The sequence below is a fragment of the Colias philodice genome, chromosome 9 (assembly GCF_061535455.1).
Source record: "Colias philodice isolate Cphi_HAF_F1 chromosome 9, ilColPhil1 Martin Lab GWU primary, whole genome shotgun sequence".
Lineage (NCBI taxonomy): Eukaryota > Metazoa > Arthropoda > Insecta > Lepidoptera > Pieridae > Colias > Colias philodice.
The window spans coordinates 6,192,228-6,214,471 of record NC_143094.1 but is presented as its reverse complement, the minus strand read 5'-3'; the positions used below and the strand labels follow the sequence as shown (position 1 = coordinate 6,214,471).

Below are 22,244 nucleotides of genomic sequence, written 5' to 3'. Positions count from 1 at the left end.
AAATGGCTCAGACAGGAAAAAGGTCCAAGGCAATATATGGCCAGTAACTATTCTCTAATCTGTGATATGGCACAAAAAGTCAAATTAAAATGCAAAAGCTACATATTCCTTTATTTTATTTACATGACTATAATTCGCTAAAATAAGTAATAAATATTATTTCATAACTACTTTAAAACCCCTTCATCTTTGAGTTCTTGACGAATCTTGTTTTGAACATCTGGTGGTAAGTGTTGCAACTCCTTTTCAATGTATTTGTGTAAGTCTAACAATGGTTTATATTGGAGATGTACCAGTTGAGATCCAGCTAGCATTGATAACATAGCTGATATAGAAAAAGAAATGTATTGACCCCAAGAGACTCCAGCAGGCATTTTATTGTACTGAATATTTTTCAATCTTAGATTCGACTATTGATTTAGCTTGACTCCTCTTGAATGTATTATAGAAATTGACTTCTCCAACTTTCCAGTTAATCATAGAAAATTCCAAACCTGCACCAAGTACAAAAAACATAGGAAGAAATCTATATATACCAAATGTTTTCTTTCCAGGCCATTTATTCACTAACTTGTGAATCCAACCAATTCGCATTTTCCTTCATAACCCGGATTCTTTCAAAACGATTAATGTATTATTGCCGTTCGCAGAAAATATTGAATAACTATAAATTGAGATAACCTCAAACAGACAGATATTACTTGCTCTGTGACAACTGACAGACAGGCGACAGCTGAGTGCTGACTGTCAAGTGTCAACTGTCAAGTGACACAAAACAGCTGGCAGAACACAGGCCAACTCTCAAGGGCCAACTAGAAATTGAATTGAATTCATCCGTGTTTTCCAATTACAGCACTAGAGCGCATTATGCGGCATAATGCTTAACGTTGAATGTTCCAACTACAGCAACGCTTCGCACAATCGAGCACTCTTAGAGCGTATACGCACTATGCGGGTAGCCGTCCGGCTGACCGCAAGCACAATTATGTACGTAATATTCATTTCTATGCGCACTGTGCGGTCTGCGGTAGTCGCATCGCAGTGCGCATAGAAATGAATATTACGTACTTAATTGTGCTTGCGGTCAGCCGGACGGCTACCCGCAATGCGGCTACCCGCATAGTGCGTATACGCTCTTAAAAGTAATGCGCGTGAATCGATTTATCGTTAGTAATTATTAATTGTTGGAAAAAATTTTAAAGCTTAAAAAATTTTCATTGTAGTTTTTTCGAAATAATCAAAGTTAATTCAAATTGTGTTAAAAAAAAAAAATTTACCGTCACGGAGATGTGCTGCGTTTTGTTCGGAGAAGAGGAAGAGAGCGATTAAGACTGATTGAGAAAGAGAATGGGCGAACGCAGAAATCGGCAGAATAGCTTAGACGTTTCTTTTCTGGAAACTGTAAAAAGATTTTTATGCACTTTTTATTGTGTTTTGGGCAATGATATTATATATAGAAACAAGAGGTAGATACGTCATCAACGCACCAAAACTGATTCCGTGAATTGGTCCTATTTGGGACCAATGCAATCAGTCAGATTGTCACCGGTCCCAGTGAGCGTATATGCCGATAGGTACATTAAAGTTGTCGAAAATGCCTTCCTGTGTGTTCAGAAAGTGCACGTATTCGTGCAAAAAAATAAAAAAAGATAAAGGAATATCATATCACAGCAAAATATATTAAATTATTACAGTTTAAGAGTAAAAATAACAATTTACAATTCTTTTATGAATGACACTTGCTTGACACGTGTATTGAAATAATGAAAGGGATAAAACATTGCTTCAATCACTAGTGTGACAAAGCTAGCGTACACTGTGTTCAAAGATTATCATGTAGATACGATTATTGAAAATAGAACGGTTATTTTATTAATTTCGATTTGGGTAAATACTTGATTATTTTTATATTTAAATCCACAGTTTACATCCAGTGCATTTAATTAACAAATGAAATCGTGATGCCAAAAATGTTTGTTTGCAATAATAAAATGATAAATAAAAATAAAATGATGTTGAATATACGTAAACATTAAAGAAAAGATTATCGCTACTGACGAAAAATGCTATTTGCTTTTCTGTAAATAGCTATTGAACATAAATTTTATTTGTGTTTTAGATAAAAAAGGCTTATACTTCATCCATTCTTTTATTTCATCCTTTTTTTTTCATCTAGGCACCACTATTATTATAATTATCCTACAAGTTGGAGTGATGACCTTGTACGGGTTTCGGGAACTGCCTTGAAACGAATAGCGTAAGATCGGTCCTTATGGAGTTCTATAAGGAGGATTATGCAGTATGCTCAGCAGTGGGTGTTTATCGGGTGAAATGATGATGACCGAAAACAAACACCACAGCTAGTAATAAATACTTAATACAGTTATATCTCCAAAAAAAATTTTTTTTTTCATTGTAATACGACATCATAATAATCATATAATAGTAAATGAAATTGTCACATTTATTTACTTGTGCAGGAAACCTAACATCTATATTCTATAACATTGAACCTTCTGTGTCGTTAGTCTATGCCAATTACCATGGCAACTATTTGTTTATTTATATTTAATTGGCGAATTCTTATGACTTTTGCTTACACCTGCGCGGAAGTGACAAACTATCTTTGTCTTTTTTGTTTATATCATTTTATTAGAGCCATCTCTCTTATACAGTCTGTCAATGTAATAAATTAAGTAAAATGAAAATTGTATTTGTGTGTGCCTGACACTGCATATGAAGCATTTTTTTTGGATATATTGTGAGTATATAACGTATCTATACTTAAAATATCATTGGTTTTGGGGGTTTGATCAAGCAAATGTTGACAATGATTTGCCGTTCTCTAACGGTGCATTTAGATAAAACGAACATAGAGCTCAGAGAACTAGAGCACTTATGAACAAGAGCAAAAGTATTCTTTCGTGATTTTTAGTGTAAACGAAAACACGTATTCAGTGTTGTTCTAGAACATTGCATAGAATCTTTTTGCACCCACTAAGAACAGCGAAAGAATGCTTTACGCCGTGTTTACGCCCGCGCCGGTTGACACTGAAAAAAATTGACATAGTGGCGTTAGATGCATTCGCTCGTTCGATGTAAATGCACCGTGAAAAATTATTGTCAAATGTCATTTGTCAAACGTTTGTCACTGTCACTTTCAACTTTGCTATTGGATTTGTGAATTTGTGATTGGATTTTTGACGTTGCAGAAGCCAGAGTATTTTCAAATGTGGATAGATTATTGTGAATATAATATGTTTATAAAATAAATTAAACTGCACACTAAGCGCACATGATATTGGATTCTATATTGTTTTATTTTATAATGGAAATTAACTGATATTATTATCTTGTTGACATAATATGCCAAAACCTTTAACGATATATTTTGATACAAATTGCAATGAAGTATTGTTCAAATAACTATCATAGCTCGCAAAAGCAAAAGTCGAAAAATCGTCTTAAAGAGCCGCCAACTAGACTCACTGAAAGTATAAGTCTAAAGTTAGGCGTCGAGACATGGGGCTTGATATCAGGTTTCTACCTTGAATCGGTTAAAGTGAACTGCTACAAGCCTGATGAACCTACAACTACAGCAATTTTTAAGATTTTAAGTGATATGGAAGGGCAAATAGTATGTGTATTAAAAGGGAAAACTGTAGGTTTACTTTTTGATGTAACAGCAGATGAATGGGCTGATATGGAAAATATGTGTCAGTATGGGCAGCAGTTATTCTACAGAGACTTCAAGGAAGGATTAAGTAAAAATTATAAATGTGAACAGAAGATTTTTTTCAACTTTTGTAAAACTAATCAAACCAAAGATATTTTAGTTGCAATATGTAAAAGAGGTGTGAATAACAGAAATAAAGATAAGGATGATATTCTTCTTAATGTTACTGAATTAATGAAATGTAACAGTGATATCATTGATAAGTATACTTATTATTTACGAAATATCTCATTACTTTCTTAGATTATTTATGTATTAATTTGTACAGTATAATTTATTTGTTTATGTCAGAAAGAGAATCATGGAATAAAATACATAGCATGAATTTATGGTGTATGGAAAGAATGTTTAATACCTTAGAAAACATTTTAATTTGTAAATGTAGATTTAAGATACACAATGAAATTACCTATTTTACTTATTTTACAGTTATATATAAATGTAGTTTTTAAACTAAAACACACATTCTATTAAGAAAGACTCATCAAATTATTGTATTGTCACCAATCCTTGGTAATATTGATATTGGTCATAATAAAATAAAAATAAATCTGTGCATTACAAGTGGATCAAAATTGAATCTTAACTCTACTAAAGTTTTATACTAACATTTGAGACTATTTAAAGTGACAGGACAGTGTGAAAATATTTTACATGCAAATAGAAATTACATATTTTTATTTACATCTCATGAATATTTCAATTTTCCCTTCAAGATTCAATATTATTCATCTTAGAGAAAAAAATTAAGTTAACACAATTTATAAAAAGTTAATTTGGTTTTAAATTAGAAACCAAACTGTATGTGTATTGTGTACCTATACATTAAAACTTATCAGCTCTTGTCTGGTTTATCAACTTGTACAAAATTGTGGTTCCTTTGCCATTCATGAAAGAGTAAGGTTAGTTTGTACTTGTGAACTATAAAAGAAACCAAACTTTGTTGAAGGAAACGTTGCATCATTTATTTTGTGATTACATAAAATTGTGCTCTTAATACTACTGGAATATGTTGAAAGCTTGAGCTATCTGACGAAAATAATACTCGAAAATTTTAAAATAATCCTTGAATTTGAAAATTTTCATAGACCATAGTATACAGTATTTTACTATTGAGATTTGTGAAAAAATATTTAATCGCACCACTGCGCCACCACCTGCACCACTTTTAGATAAATAAAAACAAATCAAAGTCGGTTTATCCATTTGAGAGTTACGACGGCACAGGCAGACATACAGACATCGACGTCAAACTAATCATTCCTCTTTTTGCGTCAGGGAGAATCTACGAAAAGAGCTTAAATTTAACCTGGATGCTTTATGTAATTTAAAAGCTTTTGTTGAGGTTAGTAAAAAGACCCATTTGGTACACCGTACATTGCAACATAATGCGCTTTACGTGGGATGATGTATCTAGGTAGTAATATGAAATCCGTAGTGTTGTGGGCGTTGACATCAAATGGGTACCACAATACTGACGATAGGAAATAAACATAATATGTACATCATTCTGGCCTTAGTAGTAACTGGTTACTGACTCGGCCGGTATCGGCATCGGCAGTAGGCTTTGCGCTAGCGCGTAGAACGAACGTGAATGCGCGCGCGCGTATTGTCGTATTCCGAGTGTAGCTGCAACGATCGAGATACAAAAACCCGAGATATGGAAGTGGCGGATCAATGGCGACGCCAGTGGGCTGGCAAAGCCGAATACGGAAAGGTGAGGCCGCGGCTGCCGACCGAAGCCAAACAAAATCTAGATTGACCATCAGTTACACTAAATATCAAGTCTTAAAGCTTAGCATGCTGATACACGATTCATGTTTGATTACATAACGGGAATTCTTTAAAAACGACTACTAATTAATTAAGTTAAATAATTAATTTGCATATCATGAATCAGTCCTCGGCTCTACTACATTTAATTAGTTGTTACATACATTTTATTCTGTACATTCACCTAATAAAAACAAAGCATTGTGTACAATCTGCTAATTGTTTTTAGTTATTCATATCACATTCTTTTCAGTACATTTTAAAATTAAATGTATTCACACACTATTCGAGTGCTGTATCCAGTAGGTAAATAAACATCTTAAAAATATAGCTCTACCACAGAATAATAACTAGTAGTAGCTCTACTACTTTATAAGGTTGCAATAACTGTATAGTCTGTAGATAAAGCTAAGGTTTTACTTTAAAAAAATGCTAAACGTTTCTTGATTTATATTTAAGCATCATCGCCGAAAGCATAAGGTGGTCGTTTCCTTATACAGTGCAAAACTTGAACGACGTGACTGCCCGAGCAACTTAGGTTTTTTATCATACAAAAATGAATCATTCGCATCTGTAATATAAAGTTCAATGGTGAAAAATAAATTATAGTTGTTGAAATAATTAACTCAATATTATGAATACACAAGTGTTGATTGTCGATGTTTCATTTTCAAAGAGAAAATAAGCTTTTCATTGTTATATTTCACGGAATATCAGTCAGTGGCTTTACAACTAGGTACGCTAAAATATATGAATTTTCGTTGATAAGTAGATAAATTATCCGTGGTCATAGTTACGTTTAAAAAAAAATAAACTTTTAAAAATAACATGGTATAACGTGCACCACTAGAGTTATTCAATACCTTGTTGTGTTAATATTTATTTTATTTCTCATAGGTTTTGTCCCGAATAGTTTGAGAGACCGAGTCCAAACTGTTATCATACCCAATAGGTATTTTAGATTTTTAGATCACTCACTTTCTCTTCCTTTTCTCTTCCTATAGATAGCATCTATTTTACTATTAACACTATTAATAGATAGATAAATTTACATTTAAATTACACATAACTGATTATAAATGCACGTGTTTTTTTCCATGGTGTGTAGAGCCAGAATCCAGAATAATATCCGTCAAAATTCTTAAAACAGTTTTTTTTTATTTAGATAATGAAATATTTACTAGGTACTTACCTATAAATTCGTAAAGTCCATATTATAATGAATCGTATACATACTTACCTACATTGATTTAAATTTGGGTATAGTTGATAGCGATTTATGTGCTTCTGTCACTCGTTAATGGAAACGTAGGATGAAGTATTTTGTTATCTATTTAAGGGTGCTATTACAGATTTTTAACAAAAACCGCTATTTTACGGTACAATTTTAACTCAAAGCAATTACACGCGAGAACAAAGTAATATCTTAATTTAAAGATAATATATTCAGTTCTACGATCATCTTATAAAAAATGTACGACGTCATACAAAATTGTCGCTGAAATACGATTTTCCCAGCACAATGATGGCATAAAATGCAAAAAAATGGGGTCTAAACCGGTACACTTTTAAGAAAATTAAAAGCCTAATCTATCTTCTTACCTATAAATTATTGAGGGATATATAGTCCTTTATAGATTCTGATAATTTTTTTGTATCTAAATCAAAATTTTATTTCAATTATAAGCTAAATTAAAAATACTTGTCGATTTCTTCATACATTTTGCTCTCGCGGTCGCGGGTCGTCAGACCCAAGTATATTTGTTCTGTGGTCAGACCGCGCTCAGAAGCGCTCTTGGAAGGACGGGTGTATCGCTCCTCGTCCCAAAAATAAAACGAATTAGAAAAAGATTATTTTGCGTGCACTGTCGTTTTCGTGATTTGAAATATATTTTGATACTTTATAAGAGTAAACTGTTTAAGTTTCTTATCCAATTATTTGTAATTTAAAATTATGTTTTAAAAATTACCTTGCCTGAGATGCTTTTTTTATGGATTGTTGAATGGATTGGTGGGGTGAAACAATTCAAGATGGCGTCGACGAAAATTTGACTTTTTTTTTTATTTATACTTATTTCTATATAAAAGAAAGCTTTGTAACTAGGTGTCCGTGTATCTAACACCTTAAAAATTCAAGAACGCCTGAAGTCTGAACGCAGTTGTTGAATGATTTTTTTTAATTTTCTACACTAGTATTTGGATAAAAATCTATCTGTTAAAATTTTGAGGATTTTATAAAAACACACATGTAGGCTAATAGAGCTGGAGGAAGAGCTAGGCTGAGTCTAGTAAAATATAGTTTGTAATATATAGATATTACAGAAATTATACTTATTCTAAATTAATTGTTTATGATGATAGAGCAGTAGACAGTAGACAGTAGACAAATTTTGATTAATCGATGTTAATCACGATCTAAAATATACAACAGATTTAAATTATTTCTATATACTTATTATGAAATTTACCAATTAATTGGTATCATGATGGTGTACACTGGTAAATTATTTTTACCAGGAATTGGGCAAATGTTATTCATTTCTGTTATTCATCAAATAAATAGATAGATATAATAATATGTCTCATTGACGTCGGATGTCTTTTAATTGAATAAATTACTATCAGGTAACTACCTCTAAGAGAAAGCTTAAACGTGAGGAAGTTAACAATGGTTCGCTGATTTCCTATACGAATGGAAACCTCAGTTCAGGTTATGGAGAATATTCTAGCTATTTTTCTTATATAGCATTTATTAATCTTTTAATTAATGTCATCATGCTGAGGTATTAATATAAGGGCTTTTACACTTTTACGCTTCACGCTGATGTGCAAATAACGATAGGTACCTAGGTACAAGAATTTTAGGAGGTCTAATCTCTAATCCCAATATAAATAAAAGCAAAAAAAGTCTCTGGACTATAATCCAGAGGTGGCGCGAACACCCTGTGATGACGGGTGCCTTTTAAAAAAAAAAAATCCCAATATAACTATGTAAATACATCACTTTTTGTACCAACATATTATCTATACAAATATTATAAAGAGGAAAGGTTTGATTTTTTGTTTGTTTGTTTGTTTGTATGAATTGAATAGGCTCCGAAACTACTTGGCAGATTTGAAAAATTCTTTCACTGTTGGAAAGCTACATCATTTCTGAGTGACATAGGCTAGGTTTTATCCCGGAAATCCCACGGGAACGGGAACTATGCGGGTTTTTTTTTGAAAACGCGGGCGAAGCCGCAGGCGGAAAGCTAGTTTGTAATAAGACCACTAAGAACTAAGAAACATTGATAAGTAAACATTCAAAATTAAATGTCTGTTTGTTTCAAACATAAACTGAACCGATATTGCACCTTTGTGCAATTATTACATAAATTTCTTTAAATATTTTTATTTAATAATATGTAATAATTCATAATTTCTTTAATGTAAGTAAATACTTTTAGTTACTGCTATAGTATTAGATCATTAGGAAAAATATTGGCTACTTTGTATCACAGTAACAAAACTTGAAACATAGGGGATAGGAATATTGGAGTTAATGGTGGTTCGAGATGTCGATAGGTACCTACACGCGAGCGAAGCCGCGTACACAAAGTTAGTTTGATATAAAACCTATCTATTAAAAATAAACGTTACATGTTTGATAATTATATTTTAATCGACATTTGCAATAATACGGAAGTTATTAAATAGTTAGTTGCATAATTTGAGTACCAATAAAACTTTACTTTTAAACTCAGGTGTGTTATTTCATAGCTGTTGTGATCGACAGCATGAACATGAAAACAAGTCTGTTTAAATTGATGCCCAAAATGAATACATAAATACAATTGTATCAAAATCATCAAATAGGTGGTAGCGCGTTGAAATCTTTTCTTCTTCTAATTTAAGTATCTTTTATTTTGTTATTATAAAAATGGAATTAAAATTGCCTTTGGTTCATTTAAAATTAAGAGCTCTCGGCTCTTTATCATGATATTTTATTAAATAAATAGAGGTTAGATAGGAATGTGATAAAAAACACAGAAAGTGTTGGTATTATTTTAAAAAGGAAGGTATTCTTTTGTTTGTAAAGATAGGCAGTATGTGAGCGAGGTGCCGGAAATCCTGCGCAAAGGCCGTCACGAGGTTAGGCTGTTCATCGTAAGATAAAGACACCCAATTGTAGCACACTGCACATTACATTAATTTTGTCATTGTGTTGTATAATAAATCGGTATTAAATGATGATACATGACAGGACAGTTGCACAATAAAAGAAAATCCAAATGATTGATGTTGGGGAACATTACCTACTGTATAGGTACTATTTGCACAGCTATGTCGAAAGTATTGTTTATTATTATGCGAGGCTTTTTATTATTTCTCGAAATCCATTGCTAGTTTTTTATTTGCATCGTTAACCTTGATGCTCCATATTTATTTCTTGAATATATTGATCCCTTTTAGTATACGTAAGATAATTTATTTTTAAATTGGTATTGCCTTTATTAGTAGGCACGAATTATTATTCTCCTAAAATATATTCGTTCGCCTCGGCTCTATCTTCCACTTCTTTTTCTTTACTAGTGATCAAAGACAAGAACTCCATAATATACCTCATGAGTGTTTTAGTACCTACCTATCTAGGACTGCCATCTGTACCTACATAGATCCTCGGAATTATATTTTTGGGAGAGTCCGCTGTATCGTATTAATATTCAATTATAGTTTTCCTACGTTTTCTGCTAGGACTGACTTTCGAAGAAGTTCACTCAATTTTTGGGTCTAATGCACAAAACACTGGAAAATACGCAATAAATTTTAAATGATAATCAGAATTCGGAATTTCTCATACCTAAAACCAAACAAACACGTCAGTAACGTAGGAGTAGCTGGGAGATAAAATACATGATCTAATAAATGTTTCACTTGACGTCATTTCTAAATATCGGAACTTATAATACCTAATACCTAGTCCTTAAAACAAAACTCACGAACCTACCTATTATACATGATTTATATAAGTGTTAATACATATTTGAGTAACGGTAAAGATATTATTATTATAATCATCATAAAGACTTGAAAATTAAAACGAGTATGACGTAGCATGAGATGAGGCTTTAGATGAATCAGGCAGTGTATCGGAGATTCCTGCCGTGACTCGCATATTAGACGTCAGAATATTATATTTTCACAGAATTCTAAACAGTGTGAATGTCAACGACCACGCAATGATCGAACCGTAAGCCTCTCTGCCCCTTCCTTCCCCCTCAGCCCTCCCTTTCGCTAATGTCCACTCTGTATAATTTATTCAATCACACCTTATTTAACTCTCTTTAACGGTTATTAGCACGTTCAATATTTGACTTTATTCTTTATTCGAATGCGTTCCGAGCGACCTTTGTTTTGATTTCGATTTGCACTCAAATGACGTCACCTTATCGTCAGAAACCACCAGCTACCTCACCTTGGTCCATTATTAAACCGGTAACAGGCTATTCGTAATACAGAGCAAATAAAACAAAAAAATTGGACTCAATGTGAACTCGAAGCTTTTTGTCATGATTTTCAACGTGTAAATTATATTATGATAATATGTATAATTTGATTTACTTATAAGGAAATAACTTAGGAATATGTATATTCAATATTGTATAATACCATAAATTTAAAATTCAAAATATTACCAACCTGCTTTCTTATTGTCGAAATTCAATTTTGAGTGACTCTTAAAACAGATGTTCGATGATTTTTATTCACGACAATTTTATACCATCCTTGACCATTCAATTTTATTAGCATTAATATGAATATTACATTGGTCCTTAACTTAATTTTCATTTACGTATAGTACAAATAGGTTCTTTATTTCAACCGCTCTGACCATTATAAAAGATAAATAAAAACGGGGATTTTTACTTTTCTCCGGACAATTTTCCTGCAAATATGCTCTTACCGATCCAATATAAATATTGACCAATAAGGGTTTATAGTTATGTTCTTGTAATTTGTATCAACAAAACCAAAATTCTAATGAACCATTACAATCACCAATCTGTTATTTTCTATAGGTAGTCATTAAGAGTGCTTTTGTTCTTTTTTATGTGGTGGTGACTAACTAAGTGGTACTTTGGTGATTCTAATAAAATTATTCTTATTCTATTCTTAATATCAATCTATATAAAGTCATCCCTCTTATTAACTTTGTAATAATATTTCTTTCTTTTCCTGGACCTGATCACCTAAAATAACACATGCAAATTCTAAACATGATATGAGGTACTACTAATTAATACTTCAAACTACAATTATTAAGCATTAGAAGTGAATTAGAACCCACATAGTAGTATTTATTGAAAAGGTCGCAATCACTTAAACAATTTCATTTCGCCCCCGCGTCTGCGATTGCACGTAGGTACCTGTTACTAGACAAGGTCAAAACATTCTACGTGATTTATAATCCTTAACACATTCAAAATTCTATTCAAGGAATAAAAAGGTATTTTGTCCAAATTTTACGCATTACGCTATCTATGTCTGTAATAAAAAGAAACATTTTTCCCCCCTTAGTTATTCTCCAAAAAATAATTTTTGATAGCGAGAATCTGCTATACGATTGGACCGATATCTAATAAGAATTAGAATTATGAAAATAACAAATACCGTTAACTCTACTACAAAAAATGTAATATGCTATCAAGTTTCATGGTTTGACATTAAAATATTTAAAATGGAATTCCAGGTGACAGAAGGCGGAGTGACGCGCCGCGTCGCCCGCGCAATGGAAGTTTTGCACGCAAGCGCCCCAGGAGCGCGGGTTAAAGTGATGAGAGCGGCCTACCACTCCACCGCCGGCCCGGGAATACCAGCTTCCTCATATCTAATGCAGTCATCGAGAAGAGTAAATAGTTTTATACCCTTTTTCTCAATGTTCCGATACTTCAATGTGCGATAATAAATTGTAAATAATATCATTCATAATAATTAATAATATATAATTAATAATATTATACAAATCATATTAATGTCAATAACAATATTTTTCAGGTCATAACATCAGGATATAATTTTTCTGAACCATTATCTTTGCCATCAAAACCATTAGAAGTATCGTCTACTCCATTTGAATCATCACCGGAGGTAGATGTCGAAAGATTGAATTATAAAGTGACAGAGCCAGATGACATAGAAATATCAGAACCATCAAAGTGGAGAGCTTCAACAGGAAAAAGTTCCATACGAATGCCAAGTGAAGAATCATCGTCAGCAGATAATGCCAGCATAATAGACCTGGATTCGAGGAATAGCAGCAGAAATACATTTACAAAAGGCTTCCGAGATAGTGAAGTTAACGAAGAAAACATTAAGAACATACATAAAAGAAACAATCGAGTTTCTCCACTTTTGGATGCTCCAGTTACATTAAGTACTCTCAAATACACATCTCTCTTAAACGGCACCGATGAATGGAATAATAGACGTAAAAGTTATAGCTTCGAAGATACTGCTCCCTTAAACAATAATAGCTATTTTAGTAATTATGATACATGTATTATGGATTCTTCAACAGATAGTGGTATTTGTAAATCGACTGAAATTGTAAACGATCACATTAATCATTCAGAAATCTCATCAAGGCGATTTAGCAAAGAAAGATTATCCGATTTGCCAGAAGAATCGTTTCAGGACTGGTTACATAAAAATAGACCAAATGCAATAAAATCGAATCGTACTAGTCCATTAAAAGATTACCACAGAGAGTATCGGCCTAATGAAAGCAATATATCTCTCCAATCGAAAGGGAAAGTTACAATAACATTACCAATTATGGTAGAAGATGAGGATATTTCAACAATTAATAAAAATGATAATGATCGCAAAACGAAAAAAGTGGGTTTTTGCAAAACAGAATTGCACTTTGCGGCTGAATCGGGTACTGTAAACATTATTGCAACAGATGAAAAGGGACCACCTTCTAATGATTTCAGGAAAAAGAGGAGCGTATTTGTACCTTATAATAATAAAATTGATAAGTCGATTACGCTTTTCGGAGACAAATCAAATGTACCTGAATTATCAGCAAATAACGATATAGGAAAAAGCGAATCTATGGATTTCGATGAGAATACGGCAGCTACAAAAGGTATTCTCAAAAATAAAATTCCGAAACCCAAACCATATCTTTTGGGAGAAAATATGGAGCTTGGGATTTCTAATATTAAAGACAATAAAGATAATGAAACGACATTTCCAACAGCCGTTTCACTTATAAATAGAAACTTAGAAATAGAAAAAAGGCAAAGCATTTCGAATAAAATACTTGGAAGGGAATCAAACTATATTCTTGACGATGATCTGAGGACACCCAGTTCAGGTATTTATCTTTTTAATTCAGATATTTTTGTATTTATTTTTAACTTTCACTATATAATTTTCTTCAATCTTTTAGGTCCGCTGAAGGCAGAATATACTTTCCTAGAAAAAACCAGTACCTTAACTGATAATTTCGATCAAAATATACATAAACAAAAATTAAGTGATTCTGCGGTTTTAAACAGAAATAGGCCTTTACAACAGGCAACCACATCGAAATCTAAAACGCGCCAACTGAGGGACAGTGATTTAACATACTTTGGCATTGATACAGATAAACGATCGCATCATATAACTGATAATCTTCAAGAAGAAATTTTTCACTCTGTAAAACTTGTGCAGAAAATATCAAATAGTAACAGTGAGGCTGAATCAGATGATAATCCGGAATACCAGAATATTTCAAAGATTACATATTCTGAAGTCCCTATTCCAAAACCGAGAACTAAACTCCTGGAAATACCAGAAAACAATCGAAGCCGAATTCTTAACCCGATATTAGAAAGAGAAAATGAAGTGCCTCACAGTCATCGAAGGTCACGGGTAAAAAAAACAAATGATGTTATTTCTTCTATTAATCGGAGTATATCTGAACCACCAAAGAGGGATTCATACAATAGACGAAATATTATAGCAGTAAAAGATTCGTCACCAAAACGGTAAGTTACATATGAACATTTATAAATTAACGTTTTTAATTATATTTCTTGTTCTTTTACTTCGGATATTATGTTTAATTAAACGTAGGCAGTATTAAAAGTTTAAATATATTTTCTAAAATAACAATAAAGTAAATATAATTATATAGTTATAATTTATATTTACAGATCTGTGTCCAGCCGTTTTAAAGAGAGAGATGTTTTAAAGAATGACAAAAGTAAAACGACCACTCAGCCTAAATCTAATAACAAACAAGTTGAATCGATTTATGTAAATATTGAAGCTCAAAAAGATAACACTTTAAAAAGTAATAGTGTGAAAAAACTTCACGAAAAAAGGTTAAGCAGTTCAAGGAAAGAAAATACGGAGGGCAAAGTTCCTGATAGTTCTTTAAAAATAACAGGTGAGAAAGAACCATATGGGAGTATAAAAAACAAACAAACTAAAAGCGAGTATCGTAAGCCTAAACGGACGGAAAAATTAATTACACCTGATCTTTCACATTCACGTCATGAAGGTTTTTCCCCAAAAGAAAGAAAAATAAAAACAAAAAATATTACTAATAGCACATCAAGTTCTTATGAACAATCGTCAGATCCAGAAAGAACTCGTAGGAACTTAAGCGGAATTGGTCCTGCCAAGGAAACAATGAAAGGACACGATAAGAAAGGAACTATACGATCGAGTAAACATATATTACCAACAAGTACTAATTCATTATCTAAACCTGTCAAAATACTTAGTACTGACTCTACTGCGCGAGAAAAGAGTCCTTTAAAAACGAGACCAAAAGAACTTGCCCCCGTAGCTGACAAAAATAATAGTCATAGCCCTTCAAAAACGCGGAGAAGTAAATATGTTATAAACTATGATGATAAAAATGGAACAGTTTCATCGATCTGCAAGATAAATCCTAGTCAAGATTCTTTAAGAAAGGACTACGTACCGAACCACAACAGACACACACCTAGTGATAATAAGGCGAAAAGTAAAGTTATAAATAAATCTGGCTTCCGTAAGTAATCGGTGTAAGTAAACATGTGCATGCCTATAATGACGTTATAAAAGAACCTAAACACGACATCTAAAACTCAAACGTGTTTCAGTTCAGATTCCAGAGCAACAATGGATTTCAAACGAGAAAAAAGTACATAAACATTTAAATACAAAACAAAAATTCAGAACGCATGTACAGAAATCTTGCCAGTTACTTTAAGCTTGAAGAAGAAAAGGCAACTGAAATGAAATGAAACCTTATTTATGATAAAGGAGATATTGTATTTTAATTTAATAATGATCTCATAACATTTAAAATAATATAAAAAACTAACATGGCTTTTACTAATTTTGAGAATAAATAAAATTTGTCATGCTATATTTAAACTTTGTGTTTTATTCAGATTGCATTACACGGTTGTCAGAGGGTCTCTGTCGGATGAGCTAACAAAAACTTGGACTTTGTTATTGAGATTATTTTGAAGATACAAAGAAAATTCTTTTAAGAATCCTCGTTCAGAATCCGAATGGTTGGTCAAAATAACAGATATTCCTCTCTGAGCAGCATCAAGTACATCGTGGTGTAACATTTCACCTGAAAAGAATTTACTCTCATAAAATTTTCAATTTGAAATGAATTCCAAATTGAATTTCCAATTTATAAAATTTGCACGGGTTCGAATTTACTTTATTAAGTTAACGCGGGTTCGAATCCTGTCTCGTATTCGATTATTTTCTATCCTATAAAAAATTGTAATTCGTGATAAATATAAAAATTACCCGTAAGGAACAGATCAGCCGATACATTCTTGAGCACTGATCCTCCCGAACCAGCACACAATGCAATTGTAGCCACACTAGTTCCATCCATTACTTTGCTTTTACCTAACGCCAGTCGCACGTGTTGGAGTCCAGTTAGATGCTTCACTCTTGTTACAGCGCCCGATATCGAAATGTTTTGTTCTAGTTTCAGAAGTCTACAAAATACATGCAATATTAATAACTTCCAAAATGCTTGCATTTAGTCAAAATTTTCCAAAAAATGAAAGAATGTTATCAATTTTACTCAAGATATTTAGAAATAATTTCTGATTAAAGTTACACTATACCTAGGCATTAGAATCTGGCCAGCCAAAGCCAAAGTAAAGGGCGGCAAATTTAAAAAAATATTGACCTGTTAACATCGGCTTTAGTAGGAAAAAAACATTTTGATACTTTTGATATTCTTAGAGGTGATCATAGTATATAGGTACATTAGGTACACAACACAGCAGGATTTAAACGTTATTAAAGCAAATGATTTGAACCGTTTTCAACAAAACTGACAACTAACTACGCCGAAACGCCATGATGACATTCCATAGTGTGGCCGCTAAAAAAAACACTGGGTTCAGCTTTGGCTGGCCAGACTCTACCTTCTTACAATAATTATTACGGTTACAATTATATTATTTAAAATATCATACATACTAGGAAAACTAAATCTTACCTTCCAGCTCCTGTTGTAGGATCGACTCCAGGGGTAATAGGCGAAGATTCGGCCACGGGGAATGCTGACGCGAGCCAATCATTGACACCACCCTTCACGCAATCCCAACTTGTGTGAGGAGAATACAATGATATACGTTTTTCTAACAATAGCGAAACAACGCGTTCCTTCCAAGCACTAAAAAATAAAATAAACTGTGGTGTTACATATTCTTTAAAAAAATATCCAATACATTTAAGACTAATAGGAAACACGTACCTTTGTTTCACCGATTTCAAAGGTGCGAATATTGGAGGATGATATGATATAATCATTTCACAGCCATGGTTATCAGCTTCTAATGCGACGTCTTCTGTTAGATCATTTGTCAATAAAATCTTGCTGATTTGTCTACAACAAGTAACATTCATAATTATATATCAAAGAAAATGAGACGGCATGCCGGGACACCCTAGATTTCGTGAAAATATAATGAGGTACCTAAAGGTAACTAGTTTTGAAGTTACTCTGCTCAAATAAAACTTAACAAAAGGCAAAAGATCTCTGTGCTTAGTGGAGGTCACTGGTCAATGTAGTTAAATTAAATCATTCTTTATAATTATGTTAAAATTCAGTAATGCGAAAGTATCTGTCGGTCTCTTCTTCACGCCTAAACCAGTGAATCGATTTGGATGAATTTGGTACAGAGATAGCAAAACTTGAGGCCTCAGAAGGACCATAGGAAAGAACGGGAACTATCCGGATTCTTCTTCGACTACGCGGGTGAAGCCGTGGGCGAAAAGCTAGTAGGTATTTTATAACATATAAATTTATTAAGTATGTACCTTGGAGTGTATGGTTCAACTAAGAGACCAGTATTATCCCAGCTTTCTGATAGAGCTTTTGGCGCAAAGTTTTCCAAAGCGGCTATAACTTCAGATAAATGCAAACTAGACATATTTTCACGTGCGGCCTTGGACAATGTACTTGTATACTTAGAAAAGTGAAGTCCCTTATTGAGAACAATCCTTGATAGTTTAAAAAACATTAGATTCTCTGAAAAAAAAATGTTAATAAAAGGGAGTAGTTACTTAATAGATACTAAAAAACCAATATTAATATTAAAACATTTTACTAGTAGAAGTTTTTAATTGCAGTTAATCAAGTATTAGATTGGCCCTGTAACATGCATTCACATATTTCTTCCATTAATGGAGTAACATTTCATTGACTTTTGAGGAAATGAGAACAGCAAGAAACCACATTCTGTACTAAAGTGCACAGATCAGTAACAAATATTCACAAATAATTTCAATAAGGTAAGGTATTATAAAAATATAATATAAAGGTTAAACTTTATATTTAAAAACCCATTATTGCATTATATGTCAACCATTTATTTACCATAACATTTCATTTAAAAATAACAATATATGTGAACAAAGTAATTATATAGGTACATAGGATAGAAGTAAACACAAGAATATTTATTCATCTACAAATTTCCAAACTCGAATTTCTCCATCATCACTGCATGATATAAGCTCTTGGTTGCCGGTAGGATTCCATTTTACACAATTCACATCTTGAGAATGTGCATTGTATTTTTTGCATATTAAATCAAAAGTGGGTGCATTAGGGTCTGAATTATCTGCTTCTTTAAAAATTCTTATTATGTCATCTCCGCTGGCTGTTGCTAGAAGACCAGTATGGTGACACCAAGCAATGTCATAAATGCATCTGGTATGATAGCCTGATAATGTGCATATACATTTCCAAGCTGCTTCTTCATTAGGCACACTGACACCCAATTCATTATTAGGCTTATACTCCTTCCAAATTTTCACGGTGTTGTCAGCACTGCAAGAAGCAAGTCGCTCCCCTGTCTTATCGAAACATAAACTCCATACTGTGGACTCATGTGAATCTAGTGTAGCCACACAATTCCAATCGCTGTCCAGTTGATCTTCCTTGTAAATTTTAACTGTGTTATCATATGAGGCAGAAGCTAATATCTCTAATGAAGGATGCCATGCAACCTATAAACAGAAACATATTTTTTGTTTATTTCAGCTTGTTTTCTATGTTCAAATTCTACATATGTATAAAATTATACTGACTTTTTTAACATCTTGATTATGAGCATTCAGTACTGCTTCACAGACATATTCATCGTCACCGGCAACTTCCCACACCCAAACAGATTTATCTCTGCCACATGTTGCCAAGAGTTGCCCTGAAGGTGACCAGGCTACGCTTTTAACTTCATTCTCATGTCCCTCCAATGTTGCATTACATTCAAACTGACCTAATAACATATTATGTCATTAAAAAATTGTATACATACATTTATCAAGATTTCTAAGTCTTGTTTCTCATATATACACACCACTTTTTTTGTCCCACACAGCAGTTGTACCATCAAAACTGGCTGAGGCTAAGAAATTTCCACATGGTGACCATGCAACTTCTCTTATTGTGCGTTGATGACCATCCACTAACATTGTCTTGACTGCCCATCCTTGGCTCTCTTTATTCCATAAATTAATTACCTTATCTTCCCCACATGAAGCAAATATTTTACCCGTAGGATGCCATGACACATTCCAAACTATTCCTTTGTGGGCATTTATTGATTGCAGTAATTCCAACTTAGCCATTTCTTGCTACGAAACGTTGAACACATGATGAATTAAAGGAAATGCTCGTAAATTTTAAGATATCGAAATATAAATACATACGAATAATTCGTTGTCAAATCTCTAGTCCCTCTAGTCAAGATAAATATACCCTCAAACTTGTATTTTTCTGGTCTTAGAGTTAATAACATTTTATAATTTTAACCTAGTAAAACATTTTTTTATCATTAAAAAATTATTCATACGTACCAGAGCTCGACAGAGTCTTGGTTGTGTATAATTATAAGTAAATACTGTCTGCTCTTTTAATTCTGTTTTTTAATAGTTTTAACTTTTATGAATAGTTCAAATAATTCATAAGTTCATGACAAAATATGACAATAAAACTTGTGTTTGAACTTGTGATTTCAATTTTCAAGTCAGTGCGCAGTGCCGGACATATTTTGACGTTGACAATTGACAAGTTATCATATCATAAATCATTTCTTGACAGGTCACAGGACACAGGTTCATGACATAAGATTAAAGGGGACCCTTTTGTTTAAAAATTTTTTTCATAGTTATTCCAATTCCAATATGTAATAGATTTAAAATAATCTTTACAGGATCATGTTTACTTGACTGTTTGTTTTAAAGAAATAATTAATTAGACCGGCATGCCGGATGATGAATGTACCGCTTTATATCAGCTATGAATTTGATATTCGCCGTAGACATATTCGCTAGTCGTAGTCGGTCATATAAAAAATGACAGCTGATACGATCATACGAGACAGTGGGTCGACACTTAGAACATCGTTTTGGTTAGGCTTCCATTATCAAGCAATTTTAAACTTCATTCAATTGACATAGAGTTCAAATTAATTTGTACTTCTCCAAGACCTAAGGTCAAGTCTGGCTTGCCAACATTTAGAAAAAATTAAAATATTTCTAATGTTGGCCTCTCCGATGTAATCATATAATAAAAGATTTAATATTTTAGTTTTAATTATTTATTATTATTTCTTCTTTTTTCTTAAACCTTATTTTTGTACATTTTAATTTTAAGCTAGTACATTAATAAATTATTTCTTTCTTTCTTCAATTTCTTGTCAATGGTTAAGACTTAAGCATAGACAACGTCTTGATGTTGATTTGTTGTTTGAAATTTGAATTCAAAATGGCGTTTTATTTTATTGTTTTGGTGGATGTTTACTAAGTTTGTTCTTCGTATATTTACTCAGTTAATGTACAGTCAATGATATTATATATAGAAACAAGAGGTAGATACGTCATCAACGCACCAAAACTGATTCCGTGAATTGGTCCCATTTGGGACCACTGCAATCAGTCAGATTGTCACCGGTCCCAGTGAGCGTATGTGCCGATAGGTACATTAAAGTTGTCGAAAATGCCTTCCTGTGTATTCAGAAAGTGCACGTATTCGTGCAAAAAAATAAAGAAAGATAAAGGAATATCATATCACAGCAAAATATATTAAATTATTACAGTTTAAGAGTAAAAATAACAATTTACAATTCTTTATGAATGACACTTGCTTGACACGTGTATTGAAATAATGAAAGGGATAAAACATTGCTTCAATCACTAGTGTGACAAAGCTAGCGTACACTGTGTTCAAAGATTATCATGTAGATACGATTATTGAAAATAGAACGGTTATTTTATTAATTTCGATTTGGGTAAATACTTGATTATTTTTATATTTAAATCCACACAGTGCATATAATTAACAAATATAGCTATTTATTATATACAATGAAATCGTGATGGCAAAAATGTTTGTTTGCAATAATAAAATGATAAATAAAAATAAAATGATGTTGAATATACGTAAACATTAAAGAAAAGATTATCGCTACTGACGAAAAATGCTATTTGCTTTTCTGTAAATAGCTATTGAACATAAATTTTATTTGTGTTTTAGATAAAAAAAGGCTTATACTTCATCCTTTCTTTTATTTCATCCGTTTTTCATCTAGGCACCACTATTATTATTCTACAAGTTGGAGTGATGACCTTGTACGGGTTTCGGTGCCTTGAAACGAATAGCGTAAGATCGGTCCTTATGGAGTTCTATAAGGAGGACTATGCAGTATGCTCAGCAGTGGGTGTTTATCGGGTGAAATGATGATGACCGAAAACGAACACCACAGCTAGTAATAAATACTTAATACAGTTATATCTCCAAAAAAGTTTTTTTTGAAGTGAAAACTTCTTTAGCGGCGTTGGGTATAAAATCTTAAACTCGCGTCAGGACACGTGGCCTGATCGAAAAAGCGTAAGACGGATGTTTTTTTTTTTGCCCTTATATTCCATGCGTAAGACGGATACCAGTCCAAAATATCAAACATGCTGAACCTTAATAATCAAGTTTTCACTTCTGCCGGCACTCCCGGAGTGCAACCCGTCTTTTTTTTTCATTTTAATACGACATCATAATAATCATAAAATAGTAAATGAAATTGTCACATTTATTTACTTGTGCAGGAAACCTAACATCTACAACATTGAACCTTCTGTGTCGTTAGTCTATGCCAATTACCATGGCAACGTTTTGTTTATTTATATTTAATTGGCGAATTCTTATGACTTTTGCTTACACCTGCGC

General features: G+C 32.6%; 4 protein-coding genes across 7 annotated transcripts; 1 reads left to right on the top strand and 3 right to left on the bottom strand.

The window, feature by feature from the left end:
* Positions 1-84: 84 nt before the first annotated feature.
* Positions 85-374, bottom strand: sloth2 (ubiquinol-cytochrome c reductase complex assembly factor 6 sloth 2). Its single transcript, XM_089699159.1, has one exon. The coding sequence runs from the start codon at positions 372-374 to the stop codon at positions 168-170; it is 207 nt and encodes a 68-aa protein (XP_089555285.1). The 3' UTR covers positions 85-167.
* Position 375: 1 nt separating this feature from the next.
* On the bottom strand, positions 376-731 carry sloth1 (sloth 1). Its single transcript, XM_089699158.1, has one exon. It carries the CDS (start codon positions 592-594, stop codon positions 376-378), a length of 219 nt encoding a protein of 72 aa, XP_089555284.1. The 5' UTR covers positions 595-731.
* Positions 732-5,259: 4,528 nt separating this feature from the next.
* Positions 5,260-15,914, top strand: LOC149485837 (uncharacterized). Of its 2 annotated transcripts, none has more exons than XM_089699148.1 (6): positions 5,260-5,453; positions 12,240-12,398; positions 12,545-13,871; positions 13,947-14,529; positions 14,698-15,545; positions 15,637-15,914. In XM_089699148.1, the coding sequence occupies exons 1-6, from the start codon at positions 5,331-5,333 to the stop codon at positions 15,744-15,746; spliced, it is 3,150 nt and encodes a 1,049-aa protein (XP_089555274.1). In that variant the 5' UTR covers positions 5,260-5,330; the 3' UTR covers positions 15,747-15,914. The 2 variants fall into 2 exon arrangements, with proteins under 2 accessions (XP_089555274.1, XP_089555275.1); XM_089699149.1 differs by having other exon boundaries at positions 14,698-15,558; positions 15,637-15,762.
* On the bottom strand, positions 15,904-20,096 carry Ciao1 (cytosolic iron-sulfur assembly component 1). 3 transcript variants are annotated; one of them, XM_089699153.1, is made up of 6 exons: positions 19,883-20,096; positions 17,840-18,050; positions 17,274-17,405; positions 17,016-17,192; positions 16,307-16,503; positions 15,904-16,121 (listed from the first exon to the last, which is right to left on the bottom strand). In XM_089699153.1, exons 2-6 carry the CDS (start codon positions 18,040-18,042, stop codon positions 15,937-15,939), a joined length of 894 nt encoding a protein of 297 aa, XP_089555279.1. In that variant the 5' UTR covers positions 18,043-18,050; positions 19,883-20,096; the 3' UTR covers positions 15,904-15,936. The 3 variants fall into 3 exon arrangements, with proteins under 3 accessions (XP_089555279.1, XP_089555276.1, XP_089555278.1); XM_089699150.1 differs by lacking the exons at positions 15,904-16,121; positions 16,307-16,503; positions 17,016-17,192; positions 17,274-17,405; positions 17,840-18,050 and adding exons at positions 18,361-19,033; positions 19,115-19,302; positions 19,384-19,660 and having other exon boundaries at positions 19,883-20,091; XM_089699152.1 differs by lacking the exons at positions 15,904-16,121; positions 16,307-16,503; positions 17,016-17,192; ... (1 more) ...; positions 17,840-18,050; positions 19,883-20,096 and adding exons at positions 18,361-19,033; positions 19,115-19,302; positions 19,384-19,660; positions 19,736-19,874.
* Positions 20,097-22,244: the final 2,148 nt, after the last annotated feature.

What these genes read in the sequence shown, in the direction of transcription:
- sloth2 (XM_089699159.1), bottom strand. Translation starts at nt 374, where the DNA reads ATGCCTGCTGGAGTCTCTTGGGGTCAATACATTTCTTTTTCTATATCA.
- sloth1 (XM_089699158.1), bottom strand. Translation starts at nt 594, where the DNA reads ATGCGAATTGGTTGGATTCACAAGTTAGTGAATAAATGGCCTGGAAAG.
- LOC149485837 (XM_089699148.1), top strand. Translation starts at nt 5,331, where the DNA reads ATGCGCGCGCGCGTATTGTCGTATTCCGAGTGTAGCTGCAACGATCGA. An exon ending in GCAAAGCCGAATACGGAAAG is followed by an intron (nt 5,454 to 12,239) that starts GTGAGGCCGCGG and finishes ATGGAATTCCAG; the next exon opens with GTGACAGAAGGCGGAGTGAC. An exon ending in TAATGCAGTCATCGAGAAGA is followed by an intron (nt 12,399 to 12,544) that starts GTAAATAGTTTT and finishes AATATTTTTCAG; the next exon opens with GTCATAACATCAGGATATAA.
- Ciao1 (XM_089699150.1), bottom strand. Translation starts at nt 19,654, where the DNA reads ATGGCTAAGTTGGAATTACTGCAATCAATAAATGCCCACAAAGGAATA. An exon ending in TGTGTGGGACAAAAAAAGTG is followed by an intron (nt 19,303 to 19,383) that starts GTGTGTATATAT and finishes ATATGTTATTAG; the next exon opens with GTCAGTTTGAATGTAATGCA. An exon ending in ATAATCAAGATGTTAAAAAA is followed by an intron (nt 19,034 to 19,114) that starts GTCAGTATAATT and finishes TTCTGTTTATAG; the next exon opens with GTTGCATGGCATCCTTCATT.